General features: G+C 52.9%; 5 protein-coding genes across 5 annotated transcripts; 3 read left to right on the top strand and 2 right to left on the bottom strand.

The window, feature by feature from the left end:
• Positions 1–39: 39 nt before the first annotated feature.
• Positions 40–4,213, bottom strand: SCP_0309510 (hypothetical protein; the record flags this gene model as incomplete). The annotated part of the gene is made up of 4 exons (XM_027756336.1): positions 40–1,799; positions 1,854–1,940; positions 1,998–2,050; positions 2,115–4,213. The coding sequence occupies 4 exons, from the start codon at positions 4,211–4,213 to the stop codon at positions 40–42; spliced, it is 3,999 nt and encodes a 1,332-aa protein (XP_027612137.1).
• Positions 4,214–4,804: 591 nt separating this feature from the next.
• Positions 4,805–6,274, bottom strand: SCP_0309520 (Uncharacterized mitochondrial carrier; the record flags this gene model as incomplete). Its single annotated transcript, XM_027756337.1, has 8 exons — positions 4,805–4,878; positions 4,931–5,101; positions 5,158–5,253; positions 5,326–5,598; positions 5,681–5,762; positions 5,824–5,860; positions 5,916–6,050; positions 6,111–6,274. The coding sequence occupies 8 exons, from the start codon at positions 6,272–6,274 to the stop codon at positions 4,805–4,807; spliced, it is 1,032 nt and encodes a 343-aa protein (XP_027612138.1).
• Positions 6,275–7,943: 1,669 nt separating this feature from the next.
• On the top strand, positions 7,944–10,403 carry SCP_0309530 (predicted protein; the record flags this gene model as incomplete). Its single annotated transcript, XM_027756338.1, has 4 exons — positions 7,944–8,093; positions 8,145–9,285; positions 9,348–9,541; positions 9,591–10,403. The coding sequence occupies 4 exons, from the start codon at positions 7,944–7,946 to the stop codon at positions 10,401–10,403; spliced, it is 2,298 nt and encodes a 765-aa protein (XP_027612139.1).
• A 1,944-nt stretch (positions 10,404–12,347) lies between these two features.
• Positions 12,348–13,018, top strand: SCP_0309540 (hypothetical protein; the record flags this gene model as incomplete). Its single annotated transcript, XM_027756339.1, has 6 exons — positions 12,348–12,381; positions 12,434–12,478; positions 12,538–12,597; positions 12,648–12,719; positions 12,775–12,831; positions 12,888–13,018. 6 exons carry the CDS (start codon positions 12,348–12,350, stop codon positions 13,016–13,018), a joined length of 399 nt encoding a protein of 132 aa, XP_027612140.1.
• An 835-nt stretch (positions 13,019–13,853) lies between these two features.
• SCP_0309550 (hypothetical protein) lies at positions 13,854–16,302 on the top strand (the record flags this gene model as incomplete). Its single annotated transcript, XM_027756340.1, has 4 exons — positions 13,854–14,003; positions 14,063–15,197; positions 15,259–15,452; positions 15,502–16,302. The coding sequence occupies 4 exons, from the start codon at positions 13,854–13,856 to the stop codon at positions 16,300–16,302; spliced, it is 2,280 nt and encodes a 759-aa protein (XP_027612141.1).
• Between the last annotated feature and the right edge of the window lie 333 nt (positions 16,303–16,635).

Genomic DNA, 16,635 nt, shown 5'->3' on the forward strand with positions numbered 1-16,635 from the left:
CCAACACTGACACAACGATAGATGGAGGACGAGCAGCTCTCAGGCTACAACCTCCTCCGAGCCTTTTCCAGCACTAGACTCGCCCCGCGCGGCGAGTAACACGCTCTGCGCCCAATCCTCCGGCGCCTCAACGCCAATCTGAATGGAAGGCGTCGCTATGATCTGTGAGACGGCGGACTCCGACCGCGCCCGCGTCACAGGGGAAACATGCTCTTCCCCGTGGAAGGAAATCAACGACTTCGAGCGGTTCTGATAGAAGTCGGCGATGGGCGTCTCTCTTGGAGTCATGCCCATTGGTGTTGTGTACACCGACGGCGCGTACGAATCCGCGCGTACGTGCGTGTGCAGGAGCTGTTGCTGCGACTCCGCTGCTTCGCCAGAAGGTTTGGAGACATCCTCTTCCTTGTTACTCCGCACATGGCTGACCAGGTCGTCAAATTCAAGGTAGATAGGCGAGGATGAGATGGACGTGTCCAGCACGGGTGGAGAAAGCGAGCTGCTCGGGAAGGCAGCTCGCGATGTCTCACCGTACTCCGTAGTCAGCGCGAGAGTGGGTACCGAGGCTGCCGTCAAGGGCGGTCCACTGGTCGGAGAAACCAGCCGCGAGACTGACTTGGAAAAAAGCAGGTGCAACGAGGGTCGCTTCGTCCGCGCAGGCCACGTCGAAGACGAGGCGCTCGGAGCACTAGACTCAGTACTAGCGGTTCTTATCTGGGGGAACGAGAGAAGTGTGAAAGATTTTCGGTGGGTCATGGTACGCGCGGGAGACTCCCTACCAGAAGACGGGAACGGTACGAAAGGTCGGAGGGGATCAGACGATCGTGAAGAGTTCATAGCAGCGGACGCACTGTCCTCTGACGATGGTATAACTGTTACAGCAGCATCTTCGGATGAGGGTAACTGGGGCGAAACAGGATCCTCATAATTAGTCGAGGAAGAGGATGATGAGTCAGATGAAGTCAAAAGGGGAGGAATATGTGGACCGGAGACAGCAGGACTGGGACTGCGAGTAGGGACAGCAGAAAGAATCTCCTGTGCAGAGACATAAGATGCGTCGTCATCCTTCATGACAGACATCGCTGAGATACGGGTGATGGGTTGTTCAGACTTTTGGTCTGGTTCCGAAACTGCCACTTCAAGAATATCATCTGCAGGTGCCTTGAAGGAACCTTCGGGAGTGTCCAATGTCCAAGCTTCGTCTTCGGTGGTGGGCTCTCCGCTAGACGACACTTCTCCAGAGGTCATACTGCTGCTCGAAATGACAGAGGCATTGATAGAGGGTGTACCTTCCACCTCTTCGTTCTCAGACTCTTCAGGCACCTTGCTGATAACATTCTCGACGGGAGGCTTTGGAACACCGTTCCAGATGCAGTCGGCCTCGCAGAGTACACGCAACAGATTCGGGTTCATGTTCAAACTCGGGCAGAAAACCAATAAGAGGTTCCCCATGGGCATCTTCGTCTCCTTGCTATGGTCAGCAGTGGCCTTGATGAGCTGAACGACGGTGTATAGCAAGTCGCGGTTCTCACGGGGCAGCTGAGCAATGAGCCAGGTGAGCGCGTTCAGCAGCGATTCCGATACATTGCGCTTCGTCGCGAAGCTTGGCATTGCGAGCGTAGACAGCGATGGTGGCTTGCGCAGGGCGGGAAGACCGCCTTGTGGACCCGACGATAACGACGGTCCTACTTTGCCCGCGACCCTTGAGGTCTCTGAGTCGATGCTAGTCCTAGCCTGCTCTTCGGCCACCATGGCGGATTCAAAGTATGGGATGAGTGCAGACGTCAGGATAGAATCAGGTACTGCGACGTTATATCAGCGGTACTGAACCGTAATAACTGTCATTAAGCACTCACGTTCACGAAGATATGTTTTAAAGATGGAGGCCACTGCGTGCGGATCGAGATCTCCGGGATCACAGATGGCCATATCGTAGTCGCCACCTACAAGAGTAACCATCAACAAGTATACCACAAGCAGATGACCGTACAATTACTCACCGACATCGAACTCGGAACGTAACTTCGCAACATGAGAGGAACGTCCGCTTACGCTACACACAATGGTAGCGCATCAGCTACCGCCATACCAACAAAAGTAGAGACAAGGCTACGCACCGGAACAGGCCCTCCTCCTGCACGCCCCACTTCAGCAAATGCTGCGCGCACCGCACTGCGAGCGCAGGCAACCAGCGCTCCTCCAGTGGCCTTATGCCACTATCGACGTCATCGGAGTCCTTCAACATCGACAAGCGTACAGCATCGATCGCAGTCTCCCGCACACACTCCTTGAGGTCTCTTCGGAAGACGAGACCACCGGCGACGGGTGCCCCAGCGCTGCTGAGGCGCGATCCACGAAGACGTGTGCCGAGACTGGGACTCGTCGGGACGAAGTGGTCAGCGTCTGATATAGAGGACGACGTCGAGCTGATGCTTGCTGCACCGGAGAATGCGTGGCCCGTGCGACGCCTGAACTTGCGCTTCTCGCTCATACTGGGCTGCGTGGCATTGGATTCCAAAGAGGGCGTTGGGCGGAGCGAGGTATCCGAACGGCCCATGGAAGATGAGGACGAGTACCCGGAAGCAGTCGACGCGCCCGAGCTGAATCCGCCCCACACACGGCCAACCTTCTCTACTGCACGCTTCCCAAGGCCCTTTGCGATGCCGGCAGTAGGAGCGAGACTGCCAGTCATACTGACTGCAGTCTGTCTAAAGAACGGCTGGCCACTAGGAGTGGCAGAAGGTCGTCTGGGCTGTGCGAAGGAAGACGGGGGTGCACTCTCATTCTGCGCCGGATATGAAGGTGCTAATGATGCAGAAGTCCAGGCTGCGAGGCGGCTGCGGATGTGGAAGCCCGTCGTGGTATGTGTAGTACTGCTTGAATTCGTAGGTGCTATGATGCCGGTTGCCGCGGCACGAGTGAGTGTGGGAGCGTCGTGCGCCGGTAGCGGGTCGCTGGCAAACCGGCCGGGGGCGTGCGTAGGGGTGTTTGGAAGTGGCCTCGACGACGGCTCCGCCACACTTGGCTTGGACTTGGTAGGCGAAATCGGCCCAAAGTTGAGCGACACTGACCGCCGATTTCGCGCCTTCATCGAACCGTTTGGCGATGCCCGCTCGGATATCGAGAGGTGAGAGAGTATGTCCTCGTCATGCTCCGAACCCTCGCTTTCCTCCACCATGGAGAACTCGGCATCGGTGATGATCGCGCTGAAACGCTTGTTTACCGGGACAATGGTGTTTCCCGAGTGCGATGATTCCGCCAGTGATACGGGGCGCGGAGATCGATTGCCTGCAAGAGCCCCGGGGCGCACAGTGTAGTGGCTGGCCATCGTCGAGTCGCTCTTCCTCCAGTCCTCTTTGTGCGAGTCACCCTCCCTTTCCTGTGCAGGCTTCTCCTTCGCTACGACTGGTCCCTCCGTTTTACTCGCACCATCACTCGGAGTCGCGGGCAGTGCCGTCTTCAGACGCTCCGCAGTGACCTGCAGGAACAGTTTCGGGGGTGACGGTGGTGGCGGGAGTGGATGTTCTGTAGAATGGCTGTCTCCGGAGACAGATGCCAGTGCCGCCTTGTTCTGAGCCGGTAATGTGACGGACTTGGGTGGCAACGGGGGCGGTGGCGATGCTAGTGGAGGGGACCCACTGAACTTGGGAGACTTGGGGGACTGACCGACCTTCTTGCCAAAGACACTGAACTTGGTCGGCGCAATGTTAACACTGAGATCCTTGCAGTGGCGGGAAGTGGAATCGACCGTGCGATGCGAGTGGTCGGACACCGATGGCGGAGAGACCACACTGGAAGTATCGGTGGGCTCACGCTCCTTGCCGCTGCGTGTGGGCCCCTCGGTATCAGCGAGGAAGGCAGTGATGTCCTGAGATTTCTTGCGCCGGCCTGCGAAAGCACGCTTGAACTTGTTGCCGGCGCTGGAGGCCGAGGTTGGGGACGCGGGGACGCTCTGCGGAACCTGAGAGGTGGCCTGCCCCATGGTGGTGGTGGATCGAGGAGCGATGGAGAGAGGGAAGAAGCGGGACTTGGAGGTGGTCAGCGAGGCCACGGAGCGATCGGAGGTTGCTATATCGGACTGGCTGGAATTGGAGGGGGTTGCTGCGGGAAAGAGCGTAGAGGATTCGACGGACGAGGACAACGAGGACGAAAGAGACGACGTGGACTGCGACACGGCCACATTGCGGGCATGGGTATCCTTGTTCCGGGAGTACATGTGTATTGAGGGCATTATCTGAGGTGTTTGGTACCGCTAAAATGCGGTGAATGTACGCAAATAAGATATGGGCGTCCCAGGATATTACGGGCTCGACTTGGCTGTTAGATGGGCGCAAAAAGGCGTCAAGTGATAGGTATCCTCGGACGCGGGTGGAGCCAGCAGAGCAATGCGGATGCAACGAGGTGATCCTGCTGGGATCGCTTGAGACAAGAACGTGAGAGTGGGAAAACAGCATATATATACCTTCGAGCCCACTGCCGCTACTTCGGGGAGGACATGGGAGGAGAGAAGGGAGGTGCGGGAGGGGCACAATGGTTGGGAGGGAGGAGGAAGAAGTGCGGGAGCTCTAGTCACGCTCGCCTGTGACGCAGCGTGAGCACGACTGTCGGACCACCGTGACGATCATCATGCTCAGCCTGGCGACCGAAGTCTGATGGACGAGTACTTAGTCTGATCTCTATTCTATCTCCTCCAAATATTCAACTACAATGGACCCCTTCAGTTCCCCAGGCACTAGTCTATCCACGTCCGCCGTCCACGAGGCGCCCCACATATCGACAGCGACACTTGGTGCCGTGGGGTCTGTCATCACGCCGCACCGAGGAACTCCTTCACTAGCTCATATGTGAAGAACGACGTCGCGATGCTTGGCGCAACTTTCACTGTTCTCGGAATAAATCAGCATCATGCATAGCACATGGTCATTGCACGTACGCAAGTTAGGCCATAACCCCCGGTATAAGCCCCGCAGGCCCTCCGTCCGCAGAATATACTGCAGCGCGTCCAACGCTCCACTGTGCGTCCGCCCTAGGACCCCCATCCCTGTCACCTGCATCTTCCGTCGCAGCACGTCAAACGGGTAAGTCAGCGACTGCGATACCGAGCCTGGCCCACAACACCCGTTAGCAAGGGCACTCCCGCGTCAGGTCACAGCATCTCACCTGCAAGCGCTCCGCACAGCAGCTTTCGCACTACGCTGCTCTTCCCTGGTGGAGTAATTACGCCTCTCAACGCCTCGTAGGCGGCAAAGTTGATACCTGGAGGACGTACATCCGTCGACGATCATTAGCGCGCGCCCGCAGGCTAACGTAAGATACGATGTCACCGACCTACGTATGGCGCTACACCAACTGCGGTAGTGATTATTCCCCGGTATAGCGCCCGCACGCCGCCTTCCTCCCGCATAACCTTCAGGGTCATACCCCACATCGTGAGTTCGGCGTGACTGAATGCAGCCGCTGCTGTCCGCGACGCAGAGGTGTGGTAGGCAGAATATAGTGATGGCTGCGATGCAGTGCTCGCTGGTGTCGATTGTGGTATCGGTATCGATGCAGTAGCGATCGAGAGACGAGATCTAACGAGGTCTAAAGGGTATGTTGCGCCTAGTGGACAGCCAAGGCATAAGGTAAACACGGGTGCGCCTGCCGCACTGGATGCGCAAGGTATTCGGAAGCGCGTACTCACAAACGGAGCTAATACCAGCTAATCCCCCGCTCAGAAGGCGTGTTGGCGTGTCTAATTGTTTCGCTCCATAGCCGGTGAACCACTGTCACTCGAGCAAACTGTTAGTCGCGCAGGATTGAAGACAAGTTCTGAACCGAACTTACCTTCTTCAGCTGCTCATAGGTGGTGAACTGCACAGCGCTGGAAAACGACAGTTCACCGAAAGCACCTTCAACGGTGTGTAGCCCACACACACCTGTACGGTACGATGCGCAAACAGTTGATCCCGTTCCCGCGCATGAACCCTCTAAACCCCTCCTCCCTCCACATCCGCAAAAGGCTCGCCCATACGCCCTTGTACTGTCTCTCCGACGCTTGCGATTGCACCTGCCTGCAACCACCCTCAGTTCAGCATCACCAATCCTCCTCCGAAACCAAACTGGGCACTCACTGAATGATCTTCAGCCGCTCCAGCGGGCTGACAACTGTCCGCGAGGCCGCACCTGCGACGCCTCCCGCGATAAAGTACGACGTGATCTCAGGGCTGAGGAATGGCCTCTTCTCCACGACCGGCCCAGTGGCTGCCGCGGGTTGCACGTTCGAATGTGATGTCATGATACACAGACCTGGGTGTTCCGATGCATACAAGATGGGTGCTGGCCAAGATGCGGTTCAGAGGGTGATGAATGGGCTGGAAAGCTGTTTGTTCTTAAGGAGTGGAGGGAGAGATAGTATAACGCTAGAGTGGTGCAGGTATAGGCTGCACAGTGGAGGTGATGCGCACGGCTTGTTCGGATCGGAGATTGCAGGTTTTCGCCACGTGCTGTACCATGTACGCAGTGCGCATCTATATACGGAAGGCATTGTTGTTGGACAGCTCCACCTCCGCATTCACACCGCGCATAATCATCGTGCGGACATATATGGCATAATATGTAGTTACTCGGTGCAATGCTCTAGCATCAAATACAGTCACATTTAGGAGCTTTCACAGCGGTCCGCTAGAAGTTTTCACACCCGAGCTTTCTCCCTCTAGCTCGTTCCCACGCGCACACCTGTGCTTCTGAGGAGAGTGCGAGTCAATAAAAATATCTCATCACCAAGCCGAGATCGAGAGAACGAACGGATGGCCGGAGAGCGAGCTCTCCGAAAAGCCTGAGTGAAAGCGGACATTTGCTTGCCTTCGTTAGAGTGTCGCAGCAGAAATGTACAACCTCAACGGTAGAGCATAGAATGATTAGCATAGCGCTCTCTGGCCATGGTTCTGTGACCGCACTGCATGGTCTGTGTGAAAAACAAGCTTCCGAATGTGTTCTTTGAATGTTAACTGCGCCTCAACAAAATGCGTGCATCTTTGCACTAATAATTACAGTATCGGCTGCGAATACCCTCTTTTGTTTTGTAATGGCACGCTCATTAAATGAGTTTGCAACACCCTACCACGTTAGTCTCGATTCCAGACGTTGACGCATGGAGGCAGGCGAAAACAAATATGTCGGAAGACTACTACCACGCGGCCCTTCAAGCTGAATATTGAATATTGAATGGCGGTGAAGCGGACCGAATAGACCTGCCTTATACCCCGTGCTCCATGGCCGGGCGCTTCTGAGACGCGTCGGTCACGTGTAGACCTGTTCGAAACTTCACCTCAGGTTGTGAATTGCCTCAGGCCCCTACCGCGATATAATAGCTGCCACATACGATAATCGAGTAAGTGGCGCGAATCGGCCAAGTTGGATGCCGTGGGAGAAATGTGCTCACCGATTTCAGGTGTTTTGGCTACAGCCATTCAAGTCTGCTTGCCCTCTGGCCTCCGTGAGCGTGTTGGCCCATGTTCATTTCCGGAAATGACTCATGCGCGGCACAATGCAGAACACCTGTAATTGCACTCAGGCCATCCACCAACATTCACATATAAGGCGCGGCCTCTCTCTGTCCTGTTCCTGTGTGTCTCCTTCTTTCTACAATGTCTTCTTCGTCATCTGAATCATACCTTCTTCAGGATCCTACACTCTATACTTCTCCTACAGGAGAACCGCCTAACCTCCCCGAACTTCGGACCCCGTCTCCCGACCCTGATTCGTCTCAGGGTACTGGGTTCGTCGTAGGACCCGCAGGCGAGGAGCCGAACGTACCACAACCTAGCACCCCGCCTTTACCTCCGACACAGGCTCCGGCACCTCCACCCAAGGTAACACCTCGCGTTGCCAAGGTATCTAGTCGACAGACATTCGCATACCTGCCGCAGAAGGACCGGGTACTCAGAAGAAATTTAGCTAGCGAAATGCACGACCATATTGTGGAGGTGGATTTTGAAGAATTCATGCAAGAATTTGTTCCGGGCCCTAATCCATCCGACGAAGAAAGAGCCAAATTCAAGAGTTTTGAATGCGTAAAGCTTGACGGGCTTGAGGTTGATATGTACCCTGGTTTGGTATGTGGCTCGCTCATTCCTTCTCTCTTAAAGTCTGATATCGATATACAGTGCGAGGTCTTTCAATCCGTTCTTGATATCGTTCCCGATGGTGGCCTTACCGCTAGAGACACAGGTGAATATCCTGACATGACCGGTACCGAGGATGCCAGGGACAAAAACATCACCAGATTCGATATTGGCATTTATCCTACCACTGAGGCCGCGAAGGCAGCGTATGATATCCCTCGGAAGCAGTTGAAGCGAGGCAAGTCGTCTGCAAGTCGCAAGTACTACATGTCACGAGTGTCTTGGGCCTGGACCTGTGTTCCTATCGAGGTCAAGAATGACTATCAAAAATCCGCCTTCGAATTTAAGGACCCCGAGAAGTATTTCCTCCGCACCGATGCCGCGGATGGCTTTGAGACGCTAGGACAGATCACCGAGTACGCAGCACAAGTACTCCTACGCCAGCACCGCCTCTTCTGCTTCATGGTATTCATCTGCAAATCTCACGCGAGATTGATTCGATGGGATCGCACCGGTGCGGTCGCCTCCGAGGGATTCAACTACATCGAGGATGCAGAAAAGCTGCACAATTTCATGTACAGGCTGGGGAAGATGAACGATGTTCAACGGGGTTATGACCCCACTGCTGTCCTCGCCACGCCTGACGAAGTGGAGGCGATGAGACGCTGCGAGAAGAGGCTGAACGATTATCACAAAGGATGCCTGAAAGACGCAATGTCCGACGGTTGGCCTATCTACAAGATCGAGTTCAAGCCGGGTGACGTCGTCGACGTTTCTGGCAAGACTGCATCTTCTTCTCGGTCGAGATATTACTTGATTGGACGAGCACGGTCGTCTAGTTATTCTCTCACTGGCCGTGCAACGAGGGGCTACGTGGCATACGACATGACCACAGAGAGGCTGGCATTCCTGAAAGATACCTGGCGTCCTGATTCAGCCAACGTCCACCCTGAACGAGAGGTTTATGAACGGTTATATCGAAGCGGCGTTCAGAAACATGTTGCTACACTTATCTGTGGAGGGGACGTGGACCTCAACCCGCAGAAGACCCGCACGCAGGAATTCAATGATGACCTCATGGGTCGGATCCACTATCGCATTGTCGTGAAAGAGGTTGGTCGGCCGCTGGAGGACTACGCTAATGTTCGCGAAATGATTATCGTTATCTGCCATGCAATTCGGGGTGAGCCTTTTCATATCTCGTGTCTCGCCTGAGTCATTGCTTCTGACGACTTTTGATGTTAGCTCACCATGATGCGTGGATACGAGCCGAAATATTGCATCGAGATGTCAGCATCGGCAACGTCTTGATGGACCAGGATCCGGACGCGCAGGGATATCTTACGGGCACTCAACCATGCCTTGGCTTCCTGAACGATTGGGACCTTTCCAAATATAAGGAAGACTTGGACGGGAGTTCTGGACAGAAAGGTCGCTCTGTGAGTGTCATAGCACTTCCCGCCTTTCATCATCGCTCATGTCTCACAGGGCACTTGGCAATTTATGTCTGCTCTATTGCTCAAATATCCTTATAAACGACCTGAAGTTTCTGATGACTTGGAATCGTTCGTTCACCTCGTGCGTTGGCTTGCACTGAAGTACCACCCGCACAGCCTATCTGGTTCAGCTCTCTTGCAGCAGCACGTTGAGATCACGTACGACTCGTGCGTGCGCACCCAATCCGGTCACTACGTTGGTGGACACGAAAAATTCTTGCATCTGAAAGGAGGAATGCTCCCATTCGCTGTCTCGGGCAATCCTGCTCTCACAAATCTACTTAACTCTTTGGCTCAGCTGTGCCACGAGCATTACAGTGCGGTTGATATTGATGCGTTAGAGTCTTTGGCCCCGAAGAAGTCTACCGGCACTGCACTACAACCTGAATCATTCACGTACGAAGGCGAAATGCCGGAGGGTTTCTCGGACGATCATCTGAAGCGCTTCCCCAAAGCCGACGTGAAGCAATCTACGAGCCCTGCGAAAGGGGCATTACTTTTGGCTGACCACTCAGCGATTCTTCTCATCTTCAATGACGTATATGCGCAGAACGGCCCAGTCTGGATCAGCGACAAGCAGGAGAATCAATTCATATTGTTCGATGACAAGAAATCTCTGCAATGCTCGACGTCCCTCCTGGGTAGTAAACGGAGGTCGGAGGAATCCATTGACGAACCAAGAAAGCGACTGAAAACGCGAGGACGTCAATCACGAGTAGCTGGACCTTCCCGCTCCAAAGGCTCTGGGAGTACGCGTCTCCCTTCACTGCTGCACTCGATCCAGGAAGCCCTGAGCTCAGACTGACGTTGCTAATACATCGTCCTTTTCTCAAGTAATCTGCGACAGTTATGTCTTTTCCTGTACCATTGGTATCCGATTGTGATCCACCGGCTTTGGCTCCGCTATCCAGTTGATTATCTGTGCTACGTGTAGACATCTCTGCTGTTTACTATTTAATTACTGCTTTGGATGCATTTATTCGCGTTTGACTGCGGTGAAATAATACATGTAGGCCTTCATTCGTGTATTTGCTCCAGCCTCCAGAAAAAATTATGCCTTAACGGATATGCGGAGCAGCACTAGTGCTTGGAAAGGCAGGGACAATCTACCGACACCAGTGCGTCCGAACCAACCTCCGTGGCTCAGGATGTCCTGGTCGGACGCACGAGCGACCTCTTCGCGTGCACGTTAACCTAATATCACGGGTGAGGTGGCTCAAGAACTGCGCACGGTGGCTGAAATCATTTCAGAAATTCTAAGATAGACCCATCTCATTCCCGACTACTTCACGTGACCTGAATTGTCACGCTTGGCTGGAGAACAGCACAAAATGGCTTTCTACGCCTTCCACAGCACTGCTTTAAAAAATCTGCTGCGATCATATTGTTCAAAATACAGTTTATAATGATATGATCGTGACATTTTTTTTTCAAAGTTGATGTGGAAGGTGTAGTTTGCTCGGGACTGGTTTTCTCCCCTGCCAAAATGGACGCGGCGCGGGCTAAGTGTGACAACATTTGGCAGTGGCACGTGATACGTAACACTGTGACCATAGTAGTCGAAAATGAGATGGGTCTATCTTAGATATTTGCTACTAGGCTGAGACGTCTCTCCGGATCAGCCATATTGACCAATTCTCGGGGGTCCTCAGCAGATGCGTTCGTACTAATCTGTCGTGTGCTGGCAGCTCCAAGACCCTCAGTAACGTACCGACCCCATCTACTCTAGCTCGGCGGCCCCACTCAAGTACTCACTCCTTGATCAGTTCGGATTTGAGGACGAGGATCATGAACACCTGTCTATTACTAAGTAATGGTCCCTGCTAAACGACCCTGGTTTCTCCGAGCTGTCGGATCGGGAAACGACGATCATGACCGCGAATGTTAAAACCACTCCAATGCACCTGCGTCATGATCCTACTCAGAGGTAAGTCATACTCTGGGGACCACGCCGCAGACGTGTGACACTACAAGCTACACCTCCCTTCGGGCTTGGGAGGCTTGTGTGTTGAAATGGCAACTTAATATCTTTATCGGCGGCCCACTACGGTCAGACATCTGTCTATGGACGAGCTCTATGAAATGAAACTTTGGAGACACCGTGAAATCATATGAGGCTGGGCTTTTCATCTCTAGATTGGTGACTGGCCAGTTCCGCGTGATGTCGATTGGGAAATTTGGAACTGACAGATTGCAACTCGTAGCCTAAGCTAACGATATAACCTGGCAAGCGAGCATTACGTTTGCTTGCCCATGCCTTTAGCTGAATCTCATAAAGCCTTATAAACATATTACAATGGTTGTGCACGTTGCTGTCGAACCTCTTGAGGGTACCAAAGAAGAAACTCAGTGCGTCTTCTGTTGTTCTTGACACTTCCCGTTATCTTGCTCTGGGGTCAGAATCGCGATTTTGGCGACAGGTGATCACTCCTTCCTCGACCCTCTTTGTGGTCCTCCGAATACTCGCGGTGGGAAAGCGTAGATCGACAATGCCCATCGCGGAGAATCTCCATGATGCCTCACGAAATACCGGTATAATTGTCTTGTTCTGGTATCATCACCATGACGCCTTTACCACCATACACAGATTCACATACCAGGAATCCATCAGCAGCGGTATTATCTCGCAATTGACAGGATATAAAGTGCGCCGTACCCTCATGCTCACCCTCCAAGTCATTTTCCCCTTCACTAAGCGATGAAGCCGCTTGCGTTCGCTACTGTAGCCATAGGACTCGTCACCCATACTATGACTCCGCAGGTCATGCAGACATCTGATCCAGGCGAGTCACAGTGCTATCTCATTTGTCGTAGTTCCTGACCTATTTTTATCAGCTCTTTTCAACGATGCTTTCTTGGCGCCGAACGCTACTCAGCAAGGCGAGCCGAGGCATTCTCCGGCCCCCGGGATCATCTAATTTTTAAACTTTGCCTGATAGCCACTCTCAATATCCCTCTGTTTTCACTGGCTACACCCACGCCCACCGCTAGTGGCGCATGTGAGTGTGTCTGGGACATAATGTATACTTGCTGATAGTTCATCGGAAAGCTACTGGCGCTACTAGTGACAGTGTAGCTGTTGAAACTCTCCCGCAATTTGTGCTTGACGCTATTGCCGCAGGTAGGTCTGTATACGATAAGATTGAATCCAAGTTTCTGAAGTGTATGGCCTACAGCAGAAGCCACCGACTCTGACCCTCAGGCTCTAGCCGCACAGGAGGCTGCACGGGCAGGTTGGTCGAGATTATTTTAGATATACCACTTTTTTGTTGATCGACCCAATCCACAGATGGCGACAGATGCATTGCCTCTGGGAGATCATGCACCCCCGACTGGATTGCACGGCCCGAAATGCCAAGGTGCTGCCCTGGCCTTACGTGCTATGCCGTCATCTTGGCAGTCGGAGGATGGTGTGGCTGATGCTTTCCTTGCCTGATCGGCATGTCTGCATTGACTCTGAGCCCTGTTTGCTTCATAATAAAATGCACAAAAACAAGAAGCCTCCTCTCTGCATCTTCCCCGAATTGTTTTCTACGTCTTTTTACATCCCTTCGTATCTGAAAGATTGTTTCCATCCATGCTTGTGATCTATTGACCAATCAATTGTAACCAGATTGCAGCGATTACAGTTCCATGTAAGATGAATGCATGTGATACGTACGGCTCTGCGGTATACGGCTATGTTGATGGTGGTATCAAGTTGCCAGATCTGAAAGCCGGACTGGTGCCCTTCAGTCACACTTAAAAAAATCCCAATCACGCACTGTGTATAACCTTCTCAGTTCCGACAGTTCGCTATCTGACCCGAGGAACTCTGACTCCGAGTCCACGGTCTTCTCGCAGGAAATGGCCGATCTTTTTAACTTTCATCACTTTGATAGGCCTGCCTTGTCTGGAACAAAGGAAGGTTGAACGGAGCACGGGCGCTTCTGAGACGCGTCGGTCACGTGTAGACCTCGACAGGTGTCTGCGCCATTGTGTTCGAAACCTTCGAATTGTCCTCCGGGTTGTGAACTGCCTTAGGCTCCTACCGAGATATCGTAGCTGGCATATACGATCAGGATACTGGATTTGTCGTAAGATCTGCGGCGAGGAGCCGAGCGTACCACAACCTAGCACCCCGCCTTTACCTCCGACACAACCTCCGGCGCCTCCACCCAAGGTAACACCTCGCGTTGCCGAGGTTTCTAGTCGACAGACATTTGCATACCTGCCAGAGAAGGACCAGGTACTCAAAAGAAATTTAGCCAGCGAAATGCAGGACCACATCGTGGAGGTGGGTTTTGAAGAATTTATGCAAGAATTTCTTCCGGGGCGTGATCCATCGGACGAAGCAAGAACTCAGTTTGAGAATTTTGAATGTGTAAAGCTTGACGGGCTTGAGGTTGATATGTACCCTGGTTTGGTATGTCACTTATATTTTCCTTCTACATAACTATCTTTAAGTCTAACATTGGTGCACAGTGCAAGTCCTTTCAGTCCGTTCTGGACGTCGTTCCCGAGGGTGGTCTTACCGTTAAAGATACAGGCGAATATCCCGACGTAACTGGTACCGAGGAAGCTAGGGATAAAAACATCACCAGATTCGATATTGGCATCTATCCTACCTCTGAGGCAGCAAAGGAAGCGTACAATATTCCTTGGAAGCGGTTGAAGCGAGGCAAGTCATCTGCAAGTCGCAAGTACTATGTGGCGCGGGTGTCTTGGGCCTGGACTTGTGTTCCTATCGAGGTCAAGAATGACTATCAAAAATCTGCCTTCGAATTCAAGCATCCCGAGAAGTATTTCCTCCGCAACGATACCGCGGATGGCTTCGAGACGCTAGGACAGATCACTGAGTACGCGGCACAGGTACTCCTACGTCAGCATCGCCTCTTCTGTTTCATGGTATTCATCTGCAAATCTCACGCTCGATTGATTCGGTGGGATCGCGCTGGGGCGGTCGTCTCCGCGGGCTTTGACTACATCGAGGAACCAGAGAAGCTGCACAATTTCATGTACCGTCTTGGGAAGATGAACAATGTTCAACGGGGTTATGACCCCACAGTTGTCCTCGCCAATCCTGGTGAAGTGGAGGCGATGAGACGTTGCGAAAGTAAGTTGAACGATTATCACAAGAGGTGCCTGAAAGAGATGATGTCCGATGGCTGGCCTATCTACAAGATTGAATTCAAGCCCAGTGACGTCGTCAATGTTCCAGGCATGAGCCCTTCATCCTCCAGGTATTACTTGGTCGGGCGTGCGCGGTCGTCCAGTTATTCTCTCGCTGGCCGTGCAACGAGGGGTTATGTGGCCTATGATATGAACACGGAGAGGCTAGCGTTCCTCAAAGATACCTGGCGTCCTGACTCTGTCAACGTCCACCCTGAACGACAGGTCTACGAGCGGTTATATCAACACGGAGTTCGGAACCATGTTGCTACCCTCATTTGTGGAGGAGATGTTGATATTAGTCCTCAGAAGACTCGCACACAGGAGTTTGATGACGGCCTGATGGGTCGGATTCACTATCGCATTGTCGTGAAGGAGGTTGGCCGGCCACTGGAAGATTACGCTAATGTGCGCGAAATGATTATTGTGATAAAGCATGCAATTCTAGGTGAGTGAATCATGTTTCGTGCCTCGTCCGAGCCATTCCTTCTGACGAACCCTGACATTAGCTCACCATATTGCGTGGACGCTAGCCGAAATATTGCATAGAGATGTCAGCATCGGGAACATCTTAATGGACCAGGATCCTGATGCGGTGGGATATCTCACGGGCACCCAACAGTGTCGCGGATTCTTGAACGATTGGGATCTCTGCAAATACAAGGAAAATTTAAGTGAGGATTCTGGCCGGAAAAGTCGCTCAGTGAGTGTAGTGATTATTCCTGGCTTTTCGTTTAATTCACGTACTTCAGGGCACTTGGCAATTCATGTCTGCTCTATTGCTGAAATATCCTAATAAGCCGAACGACGTTTCCGACGACTTGGAATCGTTCGTTCACATCGTACATTGGCTTGCGCTCAAGTACCATCGGCATAACCTTTCTGGTCGTCGCTTGCAACGTCACGTTGAATCCACATACGACTCATGCGACCTTACTTTATCTGGCCACTACGTCGGCGGTGATCAGAAGTTCCAAGAGCTGAAAGCAGGATTAGTCCAATTCACCGTCTCTCGAAATCCTGCTCTCAACGAGCTTCTCCTCTCACTACTCGACATGTGCCGCAAGCATTACGCTGCAGTTGATTACGACGCTTTGAATGCACTAGGAGGCGGGGACACCACAGACCTTCCGTCAGAGCTGACGGTCCCGGATGACGGTCCATTACCAGATGGTTTCTCGGATGAGCCTCTCCTCGAAGCCGGCGTGATCGCACCACCTTCGGATGGAACACTACTTTTAGCCGACCACACTCAGATTCTCAAGATCTTCAACACCGTCTTCATCGCGAACAGAAGCAAGTGGGTTAACGAGAAGCTACCGAATCAATTTTTACCCTTTGCTGTTGATAAATCTCTCCAATGTTCCTCGTCCCTTCTGGGCGGTAAAAGGCGGTCGGAGGAATCTATTGATGAGCCGGGAAAGCGGCCGAAAACTCATGGACCCGCATTGGATCTTCGCTCACAAATAGTTGCTCCCTCCGGCTCCAAAAGCACGCGTCTTCCTTCACTGTTGGACTCGATCGAAGAAGCGCTGGGCTCGGACTCTGACTGACTTGTACAGATACATTGTCGTGGTCTGCTACTATCCGACCGTTCCTCCGCCGACTTTGCCTCCGCGACCCAGATTTGATTATATGTGCTAGGCGTAGTCCGCTCTGCCGCTTACTATTTACTGCATTGAATAAATTTACGAACTGGGCCTTGACGAGCAGGCGGAGCAACTAGCACCTGGAAATGCAGGGACGGTCAGATTCCAAAAGCTTGATGGGCTAGTCTGCTGTCAGCGTCAACCTCCGTGGCTCAGGTTGTCATCGTCGGACTTGGGACAGAAGCCCCTCATACGAGGATCCAGCCTCTATATAGAGGAACGACTATGGAGGTCGTT

This window comes from Sparassis crispa (assembly GCF_003851025.1).
Source record: "Sparassis crispa DNA, contig_000002F, whole genome shotgun sequence".
Lineage (NCBI taxonomy): Eukaryota > Fungi > Basidiomycota > Agaricomycetes > Polyporales > Sparassidaceae > Sparassis > Sparassis crispa.